Genomic DNA, 15,535 nt, shown 5'->3' with positions numbered 1-15,535 from the left:
AAAAAATGGTGAATAAATGTTTTGATTTCTGAATACTGAACATGGTGAGCTTAAAAACATTTTTGTGACCATTAGTGAGACACAAAGAAGTGGAGAAAGAACCGCACACAGAACACAACATATTACGGAGCCCAGCGAATGCGCGGCTAACCACTCCAGAACCACACGGACCAGTCCAGACGCCGACGAACCGGTAGACATAGCTACAGGGCAGCTTTTGCGGAAAACTCTGTGGCATTAAAACCTTTCTGGACCATACCTCATTGTTTTGTTATTAGTTTATTTATTAGTTATTAGTCTGTGTTGTGCGCTTGTGTCCACCACCACCACCCCTGTAACAGCCTTAAATTTAGTTTTAGAGGCGTAGCCTAATAATTGTTCTAGATCTTAAGAGATTCTACACCTAGGCTACTGTGTATTAACTCAATAAGTTTGCCTGCAGTTGTGAATTTAGAATAATTTTTTAAAGCTTAATATTATGAGCAATATCAATAGGCTTGTGACACATTTCTGCTGGTTTCTGTTAGTGTAACGTCCACACTAAAAAGTGAAAACCTTCACTGATGGTCTGAACATGTTTAATTTTCTGTCTTTCACTTCTACACCAGTGCTAAACAGAAAAGTGTAGTCAGAAGGCAAATTAATAAATTAAAACTCCATTAGCAATAGGCTACATTCATTAGTAACTCATTTGCACCACAAAGTTAGCAAACACAATAAACTCAATACAATGTGGTGGAATTTTCTCATTAAAAGTCTGAGGTCAGAAGAATTTGTCTTGTCCTATCTGTTTATTCTTGCAGCAAGGAGGAGCCGTTTTAAAATAGTACCAAAATTAGGTCTATAGAAGGGCTCTCTAAAAATGACATGATCTGAGCACTCTTTTAAACAGTAGTTCCAGACAGCTATGTAATCAGTTCAATAGTTCATGTCTATCAAAAGGGGAACTCCACAATATGCAAAAAGGAAACAGGTTGCAGAACTTAATACAGATGTTCAATATTAAAAACATAGCTTAAGACAAGAAAGAAGAACTTGTAGTCCCTAGAGCGTGGGCAATACAACCACGTTTGGTCAGCAAGTGGAATTTAAGCAATACTGTCTATTTATATAGCACATTTCATACAAGAATTGCAGCTCAAGGTGCTTTACATAAACTAAATAAAAACAATAATATAAGTAATAAAAGTAATAAAACCCTTCTGAACACAATTCAACAAAAAGCCACAGTCTTGGTGGTTTCCCAATATAAATAAAATGTTACTCTACAAAACACAAGCCGCGGTCTTTGCGGGAATCCAAAAAATCAATAAAACAATAATACAACTAATAAAACCCTTCTGAGATAAGATTATTTAAATGCTTTGTTAAAAAGATCAGCGAAAAGTGCGTTACAGTAGTCCAGTCGGCTGGATATAAAAGCATGAATTAGCTTCTCTGCATCATTTTGGTTTATGAATGGTCGTACCTTCGCTATATTCCTGAGGTGAAAGAAAGCTGTTTTGGTCACTTTATTAATGTGAGAGTTGACATTCAAATCTGAGTCCAGGACCATGTACCATGGTCACCTAGATTATTCCAGGTTGTGGTTTAGTGAAAGAACAGCTTCAACCCATCCACTAATGCTTTTCTTACAGACACTTCACTTCAAAAAAGTAGTTTTAAGATAACATTAGATTTGAATTAGATACGATAATAATTAATTTAAAGGTCACTTTTACAGAGCACACACAAAAAAGTATAATTTATAGTATAATAATAAAAAGTAGAAACTAGAAACATTTGAAAGACCAGGTCGGTGTTGCTGCACAAATCTGTTGCTTTAACGGTTATGTCGGAAGACTCAATGGCTACTTAGCCACTGAATGTACATCAATCTTGTTAGCCATTGTGACACAGTTGTTTTCCTTATAGTGATTGAGGAGTTGTCTCCAAGCTCCACTGCAGTTTAACAACTCTTGGTTACCTTTGAGAAAAGATGCAATGGTGGGTCAGTAAACATTGATATGCTTTAGAAATACTTGCTTCAGCCATGAAATTGTGTCCTTCCTTTCCCCATTTCTAGCCACAAGAACAGAAAATCAGAAAGTAACAGATTGTGCAGGAGTACATATTTTACAGAATCTCTCACCAATGATACACAGTCCTTCTTTGGCCCTGGTGATGGCTACATTGATTTGGTTGGGATCTCCAACAAAGCCAATATGTTTGGACAGCCATGCCCTATCAGGCTCTTTCTCAATCTCCTCACTGGGCAGTGAGCGCACAGTTGATAGAATGATGTAGCGCCATTCACTTCCTGGGAGAAAAAGCAATGTTTATTTTTGCAAATCCTTTCAGCGTGTCAGCTTGCATGAGAATAGCAAGGACAACCCACCACAGTCATGACAGAGAAGTAATGAAGATTCAGTGGATGAGTCACCTTGGCTTTTTGTGATGGTAGTGACAGTGACTTCACCCATATTCTTTTCACTGAGGTCTTTTCTAATTTCGGACACCTGGGCATTGTAGGGAGATAGAATCGCTATACCTTGTTGATCAATCTTGCCTTTTTTAACCAGTAGTTGTGCAATGTTAACCTGTTAACAAAAATAAGAACATGTATTGTTCATCCCACTCACTATTAGAATGTTTTGACAAGACTTCGGCAATAGCAAGTAAATTGAAAATAAACTTTTTGATAAGGACTTCTTACCGCAAGATCTCTTTCTTCCCTATTTGCTTTTGAGTTTTCATTTCCCTTTGCCGTGCTCACAACTAAACCAATCTCTTCACCTCTGATGTCACCAAAAACAATTGGGGTGTGCTTGAGGTTAGCACAAAGAACACTGTCTCGGCAATCCACTTTTGTTTGTAACAGTCCATCATAATATGCCTTTGATGGAAACTTGCAGATATCCTCATGCTACAAAGTTGATACAAAGTAGACTTATTAATTACACTCAAAATTGTTGAACACAACTATTTTTTTTATGCAATATGACTTAATTTCGTTGTCTCTTACCATCCGATACTGGGTATCTAGCACTACTGTCCGGGTCTTAAGGACCTTAATGTAGCGTTCAAATAGGGATATTGACATCCCCATCTTCTTCACACGTTCATGATGGACAATGGGTCGGAGCTGTTTGTGGTCACCAAGCAGCACAATCTTAAGGGGAAGGTTGAAGAAATGTGTAAGTCTCTGTCTCAATAGAAAGTTTAATGTGACTTACAGTCCTTGATATGAAGACAAAGTAGTATGGTTGCTGAGAAGCCATTCAATAGAAGTTTTAGTCATTCCTTAAACCTTCTATAACAGTGCAAGAACCATGCAGCTATTCAAGCATTAGAGCTTCTAGTTATTTTGAATTGAAAACTATTAATTGAGTTATTTTTAAGATCTATTCTAGGTATTGTAAGTGCCTAAAAAATCACACTAAGGCTCACAAGTTATCATGCCACATACTTAAGCGCTGCAATGTTGTGATCAGAGGACCGGTCAGATCACAGGTGCTGCTGTACTGAAAGCCATTTTAGGTCTTGACAATAATAAAGATGTAACATTTGACATCACCATGTAATACAAAAGCAGAAATGTACCGAACAGCATGGTAAAAACCTCAAATATAAATGATCACAGACCTTTTCGGGTTGGTTGCAGACCAGAGGGATGAGAGCCTGGGGTTCGGTGGCCATGGCACATTCATCAATAAGGATGTGACGTGCACTGACTGTTCTCATCAGTGTAGGGGAGGACGCTGCAGTGCAGGTGCAAAGTATGACATCATGCCTCTGCAGCTCATACTCTCGAGCTTTTCTGAGAAGCTTCTTGTAGCTGGAAGAGAACAAAATAGAAAGACATGCAGCACATTATATGCATCAGTGGGTTAAAGGTTGAAAAGAACCTGTAACAAGGCATGTTATCCTGTGACAGAACATCAACGTACACATCAATCTCTTGATCCGTCAAGAGGTTTTCTTTTGATCGATTGGCAAGGCAAATTCTGCAGTCAAACTCTTTTATTTCCTTGGCGTGAGGATTTTCATCTTCACGTATCCGATGATGCAAGGTAATCTTCCTAAATTGGAATACACGTCAAATATATTACTTGTTTACCTTTTTTTCAGACAAGGACACTATAATTATCTAAGTGGTTTACCATTGTGTTTAATGGAAATGTCTTTACACACTTAAAGAGCATGAGCTGCAAAACATATTATCAAAACAACTGTTATAACAACACTGATGGTACCTGAGTTCTGGTTTGGACTGCTCTTGGCGAAGGGACCTGCGGGAGAGCTGTAGAGTGCTCCCAGGGTAAGGGTATTCCTGCATCTCCATTTGTTGGCTGTATACCCTCAGGGGCTTCAGTTTGTGTCCAAATGTAAGCAAGTACTCTGCAGAAGTTTTAAAAGAAAGAAGAAAGATAAACATTTGCAAAAATAATTTCTAGAAAGAATTCTGATGGGGATGGGATTTTATTCCATACATCTTGTAAACATCTAGGATTGTATCTATTTTGCAAATGAGGCAAAGTTAGCTTTGTAGGTTATCACAGCAATAGCTTGACATGCATTTTTCCATGATAATGTTAACTTGCCGGAGACAACATCAACAGACTTGTTGGATGGACCGCAGTACAGAATAACCTCTTTCTTGTCCTTTTGATCATGAAGAGGCCGGGATCCATTGCTGAGCAGCCTAAGGAGCCAGTATACAATATACACTCCCACAACTGTCTTCCCAGTTCCTAGGACACAAATGCAGAGTACAAAGCAAGTCAGAGAAAGGCTTTTAGCACATATTATACAGGATATTATAAATACAATTTACCTGGTGGCCCCTGTATGATTGTGAAGTTCTTATTAATAGCTTTTTCCACTGCCTGACATTGACTGTCATTTAGCTCTGGCAGTCCATCAGGGCCCTTTTCCCTCTTGATTTGCCAAGGAAGCACAAGTTGTTGTGAGGCTATGAAAACAAATTCAAATCAAATGACAAGGCTCAATAAGAAATTGTTCCGAAATGTTTGTTTTTAAACAAGAACTGTAAGACAAAACTGGATTGAACTTAATTATTTTTGTTTCACTTCGGGTCACATGACCCGAAGGGTCACAACGAACCATCGTTGTGTTGCGACAACTTTACCCAATACAAAAACAAATAAAAAGCATTTACTTTCGCAATGTGGGGGGTCTGAGACAGCCCGACGGTTAAAAGAAAATGCTTCACTTTGTTTTTGCATGCGGTAAAGTTGTCGCAATACGACGGTGGGTCACAATGACTGATGGGTCAGAATATGACCCGAAGATAACACAAGGGTTAACCTAACTGACAAATGTTATCAAGATCATTTGTAAACAATTTTATTTAAAACATTTACAAACCCACTTCCCCATTTTTGTGACTCTACTATACCGTATTCTTACCTTCTCCAGGAATATGTCTTCCTAGTGCTATTTTCTGGACAAGGTCATTTGCTTTCACAATATTGTTCACAGCACTTTCTTTACGCCTATACAACGAATTATACAGAGTTATATATATATAATGTTGACCAGACTGTACAATTGTAAGCAGGGCAAACCAACAGGTGTAACACATAAGTATTGTCTTCAATATACTTACACATCGGGTGTTAGTTTGGGGATTATCTCAACTGTAAATGTCATGTTCTCATGAAAAATGCAGTCTGGAATGGTTTTCATTGGCAAGTGGTTGATGTAGAATGTTATTTTCTTGGCTGGATTTTTTGACTTTTGCGAGGGTTCCACTACCTTGGTTGTAATACCGTGCGCCACCCATGTGAAATCACTAGGATCTACTTCATGGAATGTAGGGTTAACCCTAGCACTCATCTCCAAACATCTTTTCCGAATGCACAGTAAGCTCTTGGCAAGGTTGCATTCAATCGCCCATTCTTTTATGTATTTAAAAGGCAGTTCAAAACTCCCTTCCAGTTTCTTTCCACGCCTGAAGTTCAGCTTCAAGTCCTCAATGATTATGTTGTCACCTTCAGCCACTGCAGTAGCAGCAGACTCCATCTCACACAGTGGTTTCCAGATACTAACATACTCATTAGTGTTCCTATACTGATCCTTAGATTGGTGCTCTGGAGTTTCAGCAAAGCATTCAACAGGGTTTTTGGCATGGTCTACACAAACCTCAAACTTTGGTTTGAGTTGCACTAACTGAACAGTGGGTGTCCAGTAACCTCTCTTTGTCTCCGATGTCATTTGAACTCGAAGGCTGTCACTTGGCCTTAACTTGATGTTAAGGTCTACATAATGCTCCATTTCAATGGTTTCATCTGCAGTTCTTTGAGTCTCAGGCAAATCCTTCTCAGCATGTTTTGATAGACTTATCATACCATCTATTTGTGAGGGATTAATACTCTTTATGAGGGACCTGGTTGTGTTAAATTTGTCTTGGTCAATTGAGTCAACAATAGCTTTCCATTTTGTTTGTGGAAGCTCAATATGTGGTCTACAATGCTGCAACCTCTGTAGCTCAAAGTGAGTGTTGGTAGTCTCAAATGAGTAAACTCGTTTTCTCCATTTCAGAGTCACAGAGTTATCTTCAAGATTGTGCATGGGTTGATCTTCCAGTTGCAAATCTCTGTACATAACAGGCAAACTGTCTGGAAATAAATGCTTTTCGACTGGAAAAGACAGCTTGAAAAATGTTCTTTCTGGTGCAACATCAATGACAAATGCTAGTTTTGAGGCATTTTGTTTCTTCATTTCCACAGCACAGGAGATCATCTCTGCCTTCTTCTCATACTCTTCTGCTTTCTTGCACTTGTTGTCAGACTGTTGGCACAAAATGTCGATCTCTTGTGGAGAATATTGCACTGGAGTGCCATTTAAAACAGAATGTAAAAGTCTTTGCAAGATAATGTCCTGGTAGCGGCGGATAGGTGAGGATGCTTGTGTATAAAAGTCAAGGTTCATGGAATAGTGCCCAGTACTTGCTTTAGCACAGGAATTTGAGCGAACAAAAAATGACTTGTTCAGGCACTTCTTAAAATGTGTTATTACTGGAAGAAGCTGAGGGTACATGTCGTCAGCAGCTATTAGATCAACCAGAATGTCTACTTCCCCTTTCTCAGCAGCTGACTGGATTTCCTTCCACATGTGTGTCAGCACATGGAATTTTTTGCTCACTGACACATTGTCATTGTGATCAACTTGATGTCTCAAGAAGGATGACAATGGTAAGAGGTCTGCATGTTCATCCTTTAAGTCTTTAATTGTGACTGGATCAGGGCCCTCTTGACATCTAAGGGGAGTGCAGTCCATGGTATTTTGTTTATTAACCAAATATTCTGACACAACCTTGTTAAACATTATGTTAAGCTCCTCAATCATCTGATGGGATCTTCTCTTTCCCGGCATTCGATGATTATCTGGTCGAGCATAGCTCCAGTTGTCAGGGAGCCTGGTCTTCCTTTGAACTTTGGCAAAATGGTAAGCTACCGCCACACAGTGTTCTACTGCATCATACTTAGGCTCCTGACCAGACAGCTCACTTATAATATCTTCCGCCTCTTCATAAGACCACTTTTTGTCAGACTTTATTAGGGAAAGCTGAAGTTTTGTGTCAATAATAGCATCTGTTTCCTTCTCAACTGTTACAATTAACGAAATCACCCTGCGATCTTGACATGGAAGAAGGCTGTAGTTGTTGATGCTGAGTTGTTTTGGTAACATGTAAATTGGTTCTTTCCCAGGGCAGTAATATGTAGCTCCACGTTTCTTACTTGCTTGATCCAGTGGATCTTCGGGATTCACAAAACTTGCTACATCGGCTATGTGAACTCCTATTTCATAAAGAGTTCCCATGTCTGCGACACTAATGGCATCATCTAAGACTTTGGATTTGTTATCATCAACAGTGAAAGTAATCAAATGCCGCAAGTCCTCTCTGTTACTGTGTTCAGTATTGTTACTGTAACAAGTTTCGTGTAGAACATCTCTTGGATATTCATACAGTGGTTGCACTTCATATTCTTCATCCAAGATCTTTAGTCCTTCCTTTAGTGATGTACCTATTGGCAGAATGTCTATTACATTGCCTAGCGGAAAATGGCAGTGGTCTTTCCAGTTAATCACCTCCACCAAGAAAACATGATTTTTCCTGAGATTTTCATCAAGATTTTGATAGGATTCTATCATCCACTGTCCATCAGTATATTTCCATGTTGGAATCTGAGTGCGTTTCTTCTTGCTCATCAGGATGCAAATTTGGGTGGTATTTTCATTGATGGGTATCATCTTTTTTATAGAAAAAAATCGATCAATTTTTTTGTGGTAATCTTCATCTCCAAGAGTACAGACAAACAGACGTGATGATTTCTTTGTGATGCCCAACACCATCCATTCTGACTGATCCTGACTGTAAATGTTTTGTATCACCACCTCATCACCAGGGAAAGACTTGCCTAAGTTTCCTCTTCCTTTGATATCAATGCGCTCTCTGGGATTGTCAAATGGCATGATATAGCCTGCGTTTAATTTATCCATGACCAATTCACCTTGCTTGTAGAAGTTTGGATACTTCTCACACAATTCCAACAGCGCATCTTTTCCAGTTTCAGTGATGGTGAGAAGTCTCTTTTCCTTCACTAAGAACTCACATTCTGAATGGACATCAGATAAATGGTCACATTCCTCTGTCAGCTGTTGAAGAATTAAATCCATGTTGTCCTCTGTGCTTGAAGTTTCAGACTGAGAACTCTTGCCCTGATATTCAGACCTCTGAAAGTGTGAGATTTCCTTCAAATCATCCTCAATGAACTTCTTGGTAAGGTGTTTTGGTTCAACACTATCTTTGCTAAGGCAATGGTCTAAAAAACATTTCCAGGTTCTTGAGCAGTTCCCAAAGTAACAGAGACCAGCAGCATCTCCAACCACAACAACTTGGGATTGAGCTCTGGTCATGGCTGTGTTCAACACACGAGCGTCACTGAAGAACTCCAGACCAGCTGAGTCAGATGAATCAAGGCTATCACGTGTTTGAACAGTTGTCATTACTATTACCCTGAATTGTTTGCCTATAAAGAAAGTAAAACCATGAATCAGACTATGTAATAGTGTTCCATACAAACATAACATAAGTAGAGTAAAATTATAGGTGAATAATGTTTCTTTGGGAGATGACATATCATGAAATAAAGCATACCTTGTACATTAGCTATATTTTCCACATTGACTCTGCCAAGGCATTTCTTTCTCAGATGATTCCTGATTTGGATAACCTACAAAGGAGTACATTTTATTGTTGAATGATTGAAGTAGATAGTAGTATGGTACCGTCATAACCTTTAAGAATCCTAGATAACATCTACAACATATTTAAAGTAGTATTTTACCTGGCATCCTTCTGACAGAACACAAATAGAGCTTGGATCCGAAGGTTCCCAGGTGGATGGCCAGTCTCTGAGAAGATCTTCCACTATTTCAACCACCTTTGCCACTTCTTCTACATTAAACCATGACATAGATGTGGTGTCAAGCCGGCATTCTCCTCTGACGTGATGGAACTTCAGGGAGTGGCCACTTGGATGCGATGGAACATTTCCGACAGCTTTGATGACATCACTCTTGCCAACATAGAAGTGAGTGGACACAAATTCCACAATTTCCTTTGTTGAGCGATAGTTCTCGTTGAAAATGATTCTGCTTTTTAAGGCGCCTTTACTATGTTGACCTTGATAGTAGTGGAACAGTCGGTTCAGTAAAGTGTGATTGGAGCGTTGCTGAACATCTACCGAGAACAGTTTTGGTCCCATTTGCATGTGATCTCCAGCTAAAACCACGCGGGTGTTCGGCCCCGCCAGACCAAGGGGCATCAGGGCCTCGCATTCCAACATCTGGGAAGCTTCGTCAATAAGGATGTGAGTGAAGTAGCCAATCGGGAGCTTCAGATCATGGAGGTGTCTTGCCATTGCAGTTGTTGTGATGACTACATGATGACAATGCAAGACATCTATTGATGGTGGTAAGAAGAACTTTCCATCTTGAGACAGAAGGCAGTACTTTTGGGTAATCTCATCAGTTGCACTAAGAGACACTCCTTGTTTATTTGCCTTAAGCCTGAGTAGTTTCATCTGGTGATGTCCAGAGATGATGTATGGATGAAAATGGTCTCGTACATACAAATCTGCAGAACTGACAAAATCAGACAGACTTAGTTATTCTACATCAGCTTATCCATAGCCAGTTATGCCAATGTTTGGGTTACCCTGTAAATGTGATGGAAGGTTGGATATTAATAGATCACTTGCTGACCATGTGAAGTGTCCTTACCTGTTTGTATGAGTGCAGATCAGTACCCTGGTGTTTGGTTGCTTAACCAGCTCCTTGGCTGCTGTAGCAAGAGTGAAGGTTTTCCCTGTTCCAAATGGCCCATAAATGAGGAGGGGGGCCATATCCTTTCCATCCCAGTCCCCTATGATAAAATCAATTGCAGCCAGTTGTTTTGAATTGAGTTTGGGATATTGCACTTTGTTCAGAGGGAAACTATTGTTTTGGAAATCAGGTAACACCATTTTCATGTTTGGAAGGAGGTCTACTGCTTTGTGCATCTCAGAAAACTTCAACCGGTTGAATTGGAACTGAATTTCTACTTCAGTTGCCTCATTGCGTTGAAGGTTTAGCTCAGAGCAGCATCTCTTGGAGAGTTGGAGATGCATTTTGTTCTTGCTGGTGGTGTCTCTGAGGATGATGGCTTCATACACCTTGGTACTTTGTTTGTTGGATTGTATTGGTGCAATGAGTGCTGACTGTACATCATGTTTAAGGACTGCACCCTCTGGTGTATCAGGGGTAAGGGTATAAGGCACTACAATGGCACCAAATAGTTCACCCTGTGGGGCAATTTTCATCCCAAAAAGAGGATCATCCAGGGTTGCTGATAAAGTTAAATTCCCACAAAAATGTAGCCTATAAATTAAAGGAAAAAGATTAAAGAGATGAAATGTTCTTCAACCACTTTAGTGTTTGTAAATATTTTGCCTTCTAGAGTCTAAATATTACTCGCTTGGACATAGATATTACAAAATCCATTATATACTGAAATAACATGCCTTCTATGCTTTAATGTGGGAGGATTTTAGTCAAAGAATATGGCTGGTTTAGGGAGTACCTTACTGACTGTAACCACATGAAAAGGGGAGGAGAATTCCTTTTAACCTTTTGGAACACTCAATGGAGCTATTCACACCTTTTCACACCTATTCGTTAACTCAGGCAATTTATATATTTATAATACGGGTGGATGAAATCAAGCATTCTGATTGGTTGAGAGGGAGTTCTGGGGTGTGCATTATTGAGCGATAAAGTACTGTGCGCCTTTTTACATTTACCTTAAAAGGGAATCGTTCCATATTAGTGCGCACTCAAAAAGTAACTGTACACCTGTTTACAATTAAGCTGAGGAGCGTTCCATATTGGTACGTTATCAAAATAACGCGACCATTATTAGTTGTCATTTCAAGCTTGACAGTAATCACATCAACAACATGTTTCATGTTAACTTCGATCTCTTGGGGGGGGGTGACTTTTGATCAATGGTTAGCCGAAGAGGATGATTCAGGTGGGCGTCATGCTCTTATAGACAAAAAAGAAATGTCTTTGAAATGTTGCGCAACGAAAGAAACACTGTTTGCCAAACTAAGTGGGCAATTAACTGCTTCACCAACTGGTGTGAAGAGGTGGGAAAAACCGTAGACCTGAAGACCATAACCAGGGAAGAAATGAATTACATACTGGGTATGTAAAAAAGTATGTGTTCCAGGGTTTGCCTGGAACACATACTAACAACACCCTGGAACACGTACTTTATTGACGATAATGTACTGCCTCTCGTACCTTATTGCTTAAATAAAACACTGAGCTAGTCGGGTTGATATGGATATTAACTGTTCATAGGCATATGCTTTCGTACTATGGAAAAGACTGAGACCTCTGAGACTATTTTTGTTGGATTTTCTAAGAGAGTAAGAGTCTCTGGTGACTAGGTTTGTATCCTTTATTGTGGTTAAACACTAGTTTTAGTAACTGTTTAACAGCTGAATAGTGAAGACATTTTCAGCTCAATGCAGTGATCATGTAGTTGACAGTTCTCATCTGTGTCTAACATACTCATTGTGTGTTTGGTGCTCGAGGGTTTGTGCATTAAAAGGTGATAAAATGTTAGCGTAAAATATTATTATGACAGATGGCATATATAGGCCCAGTTTCCCAGACATGGATTAAGCCTAGTTTTTCCTTTTCAGTGAAGATCGTTATAACATTTTTCTCTCTCTCTAGGACTAGGCTTAATCCATGTATGGGAAACTGGGCAATAAAGTTACTCACCTTGAAACAATTTGATCTTGGGCCTTCTCCTCATTGTACAGGAAATTGTGCATTGTATCCTTATAGTTCTCGCGAGTCTTGAGTGTGTTGACGACATCCAGGGCTTTATACAGCAAACTCATTTGAGGAGGCTTGTACTCTTTTAGAAGCTCTTCTTGTGCCTCTTTTTTTTCTAAACATGGAATTATCACCCTGCTCCCCCGATGCCAGCGTTCCAGACTTTGAGAAGAGGTCTGACCTTTCTCTACCTCAAAGTTAGTCAAAGTCTGCTTTCCAATTCTAACTTTAAGTTTCTGCACAAGCACAGGTCTCATGTTAAAGTCAAAGACCAACCACTGTTCATAAAGGCCTGGGTGGTTAGACTTGAAGACCACAGCGATGTCATATGCCATTGTGTCTTTGTTATGGAACTGTTCCCCTCTGGAGTAGGTGCAGGCCTCAGAACTATCTTCACCTATGGAGAAGGAAGCTCCAGGTTCTTGTTTCAATAGTGCGACATGGGCAAGAAGTCTCTGTGAAGAACCGCAAAACACAAAGGTTTATCTATCTTTTCAAACCAGATCTCAGCTATCCCAGAATCACATCAGATGTGACACTCTGGATGTTTACTGATACAAATGGAGTATGCTTCTTTTCATCTACCCTCTATGTTTTATATTCATCACCTCAGTTTTGATCTGGAACTCCCACTTGAATTTTTCTTCAATTTGAACAAAAGTCACATTCAAATCCTCATCACAGGTGATGCTCACATCATCAACATGCTCAGAAATCTGTGAAAGAAAACAGACTGTATGGTTCTTGTGTTTTAAAGAAATTAGGTTTTATTCTGTCTACAGCAAAGCATTTTAACTATTTTATACTTTTATATCTTACTAACCATCCACATCATTAAAAGTAAATAAGTATTTAAAAAGTTGGCTTCAATACACACCATTGATAAAATACCTAAATTAACTTCATATTCATACTTTACATACAGTTAGGTCCATAAATATTTGGTCCATCATTTTGGCTCTGTATACCACCACAATGGATTTGAAATGAAACAATCAAAATGTGCTTTAAGTGCAGACTTTCAGCTTTAATTTCAGGGTATTTACATCCAAATCAGGTGAACGGTGTAGGAATTACAACACATTTTATATGTGGCCCCCCCCTTTTTAAGGGACCAAAAATAATTGGACAAACTAACATAATCATAAATCTAATTGTCACTTTTAATACTTGGTTGCAAATCCTTTGCAGTCAATGACAGCCTGAAGTCTGGAACCCATAGACATCACCAGACGCTGGGTTTCGTCCCTGGTGATGCGCTGCCAGGCCTCTACTGCAACTGTCTTCAGTTCCTGCTTGTTCTTGGGGCATTTTCCCTTCAGTTTTGTCTTTAGCAAGTGAAATGCATGCTCAATTGGATTTAGGTCAGGTGATTGACTTGGCCATTGCAGAACATTCCACTTCTTTGCCTTAAAAAACTCTTTGGTTGCTTTCGCAGTATGCTTTGGGTCATTGTCCATCTGCACTGTGAAGCGCCGTCCTATGAGTTCTGAAGCATTTGGCTGAATCTGAGCAGATAATATTGCCAGAAACACTTCAGAATTCATCCTACTGCTTTTGTCAGCAGTCACATCATCGATAAATACAAGGGAACCAGTTCCATTGGCAGCCATACATGCCCACGCCATAACACTACCTCCACCATGCTTCACTGATGAGGTGGTATGCTTTGGATCATGAGCAGTTCCTTCCCTTCTCCATACTCTTCTCTTCCCATCATTCTGGTACAAGTTGATCTTGGTCTCATTTGTCCATAGGATGTTGTTCCAGAACTGTACAGGCTCTTTTAGATGTTTTTTGGCAAACTCTAATCTGGTCTTCCTGTTTTTGAGACTCACCAATGGTTTACATCTTGTGGTGAACCCTCTGTATTTACTCTGGTGAAGTCTTCTCTTAATTTTTGACTTTGACACAGATACGCCTACCTCCTGGAGAGTGTTCTTGATCTGGCCAACTGTTGTGAAGGGGTTTTTCTTCACCAGGGAAAGAATTCTTCTGTCATCCACCACAGTTGTTTTCCGTGGTCTTCCGGGTCTTTTGGTGTTGCTGAGCTCACCAGTGCGTTCTTTATTTTTAAGAATGTACCAAACAGTTGGATTTGGCCACACCTAATGTTTTTGCTATCTCTCTGATAGGTTTGTTTTGATTTTTCAGCCTAACGATGGCTTGCTTCACTGATGGTGACAGCTCTTTGGACTTCATATTGAGAGTTGACAGCAACAGATTCCAAACACAAATACCATACTTGAAATGAACTCTAGACCTTTTATCTGCTCCTTGTCAATGAAATAATGAACTCCCATGAGGGAATAACATACACCTGGCCATGGAACAGCTGAGCAGCCAATTGTCCAATTACTTTTGGTCCCTTAAAAAGAGGGGGGCCACATATAAAATGTGTTGTAATTCCTACACCGTTCACCTGATTTGGATGTAAATACCCTGAAATTAAAGCTGAAAGTCTGCACTTAACGCACATCTTGATTGTTTCATTTCAAATCCATTGTGGTGGTATACAGAGCCAAAATGATGAAAAATGTGTCAATGTCCAAATATTTATGGACCTAACTGTATATTATAAATATATTATTTGACAGATGTAATTATAATGTAAAATATGTAATAATTTCTGTCCATCTTGTCTATGGTTGATTGATATGATCAGTAGTCCAAGTTTACTGCAGTATGTGTCTACTAATTTGTCTAACTAACTTAAGAGTCCATGGGGAAAATGTTTTCACAAAAATTACAATACATTTTTTTACAACTTACAATGTGCACTTCGTTTCCACTGTGTCTGTATTCCTCCAGAAGACTGTCTGTGTAAGACATAAGGCCTTGAGCCTCAATATTTTGTCTTATCTCCCTTTCTTCTTTTGTTTGCATCAGCCACTCCGCCAATTCTTCCACAGAATGAGCTTTCACACAGTTGCCACCATATTCACAAGTGTCCGACCTGAGGATAAAGTATTCAGTATACATCCATAGTATTTCCTGTTATCAACTTAAAATGTATGATTAGATTATGATTTTGGTTTGGAAAGTAACTTTTTAATGCTTTAGTTGTCTGTAAAAATGCTAAATCAACTGATCTGAAATCTTAAGATTGCATTTCTCACTTATGTTTTCTTCA

General features: G+C 39.3%; 1 protein-coding gene across 3 annotated transcripts in view; it reads right to left on the bottom strand.

Annotated features, from left to right (window-relative positions):
• Nucleotides 1-772: 772 nt before the first annotated feature.
• Nucleotides 773-15,535, bottom strand: part of LOC134013928 (helicase with zinc finger domain 2-like) — a 31,718-nt gene continuing 16,955 nt past the window's right edge. Inside the window, exons 3-20 of one of the 3 annotated variants that reach the window (XM_062453741.1) lie at nt 15,175-15,358; nt 13,011-13,118; nt 12,346-12,857; nt 10,294-10,929; nt 9,357-10,155; nt 9,167-9,242; nt 5,612-9,038; nt 5,413-5,498; nt 4,817-4,954; nt 4,584-4,733; nt 4,236-4,380; nt 3,930-4,061; nt 3,625-3,817; nt 3,005-3,151; nt 2,696-2,905; nt 2,423-2,579; nt 2,132-2,299; nt 773-1,966 (exon numbers count right to left, since the gene is read on the bottom strand). In XM_062453741.1, coding sequence (XP_062309725.1) covers nt 1,851-1,966; nt 2,132-2,299; nt 2,423-2,579; nt 2,696-2,905; nt 3,005-3,151; nt 3,625-3,817; nt 3,930-4,061; nt 4,236-4,380; nt 4,584-4,733; nt 4,817-4,954; nt 5,413-5,498; nt 5,612-9,038; nt 9,167-9,242; nt 9,357-10,155; nt 10,294-10,929; nt 12,346-12,857; nt 13,011-13,118; nt 15,175-15,358 — 7,384 coding nt within the window. In that variant the 3' untranslated portion in view covers nt 773-1,850. Of the gene's footprint in view, nt 1,967-2,131; nt 2,300-2,422; nt 2,580-2,695; nt 2,906-3,004; nt 3,152-3,448; nt 3,522-3,624; nt 3,818-3,929; nt 4,062-4,235; nt 4,381-4,583; nt 4,734-4,816; nt 4,955-5,412; nt 5,499-5,611; nt 9,039-9,166; nt 9,243-9,356; nt 10,156-10,293; nt 10,930-12,345; nt 12,858-13,010; nt 13,119-15,174; nt 15,359-15,535 lie in introns of those variants that run through there. The other 2 variants (XM_062453822.1, XR_009929021.1) reach the window with 2 other exon arrangements.

The sequence above is a fragment of the Osmerus eperlanus genome, chromosome 1 (genome assembly GCF_963692335.1).
Source record: "Osmerus eperlanus chromosome 1, fOsmEpe2.1, whole genome shotgun sequence".
NCBI lineage: Eukaryota > Metazoa > Chordata > Actinopteri > Osmeriformes > Osmeridae > Osmerus > Osmerus eperlanus.
The sequence above is the reverse complement of the archived record's forward strand: the minus strand, read 5'-3'. Positions and strand labels throughout refer to the sequence as shown.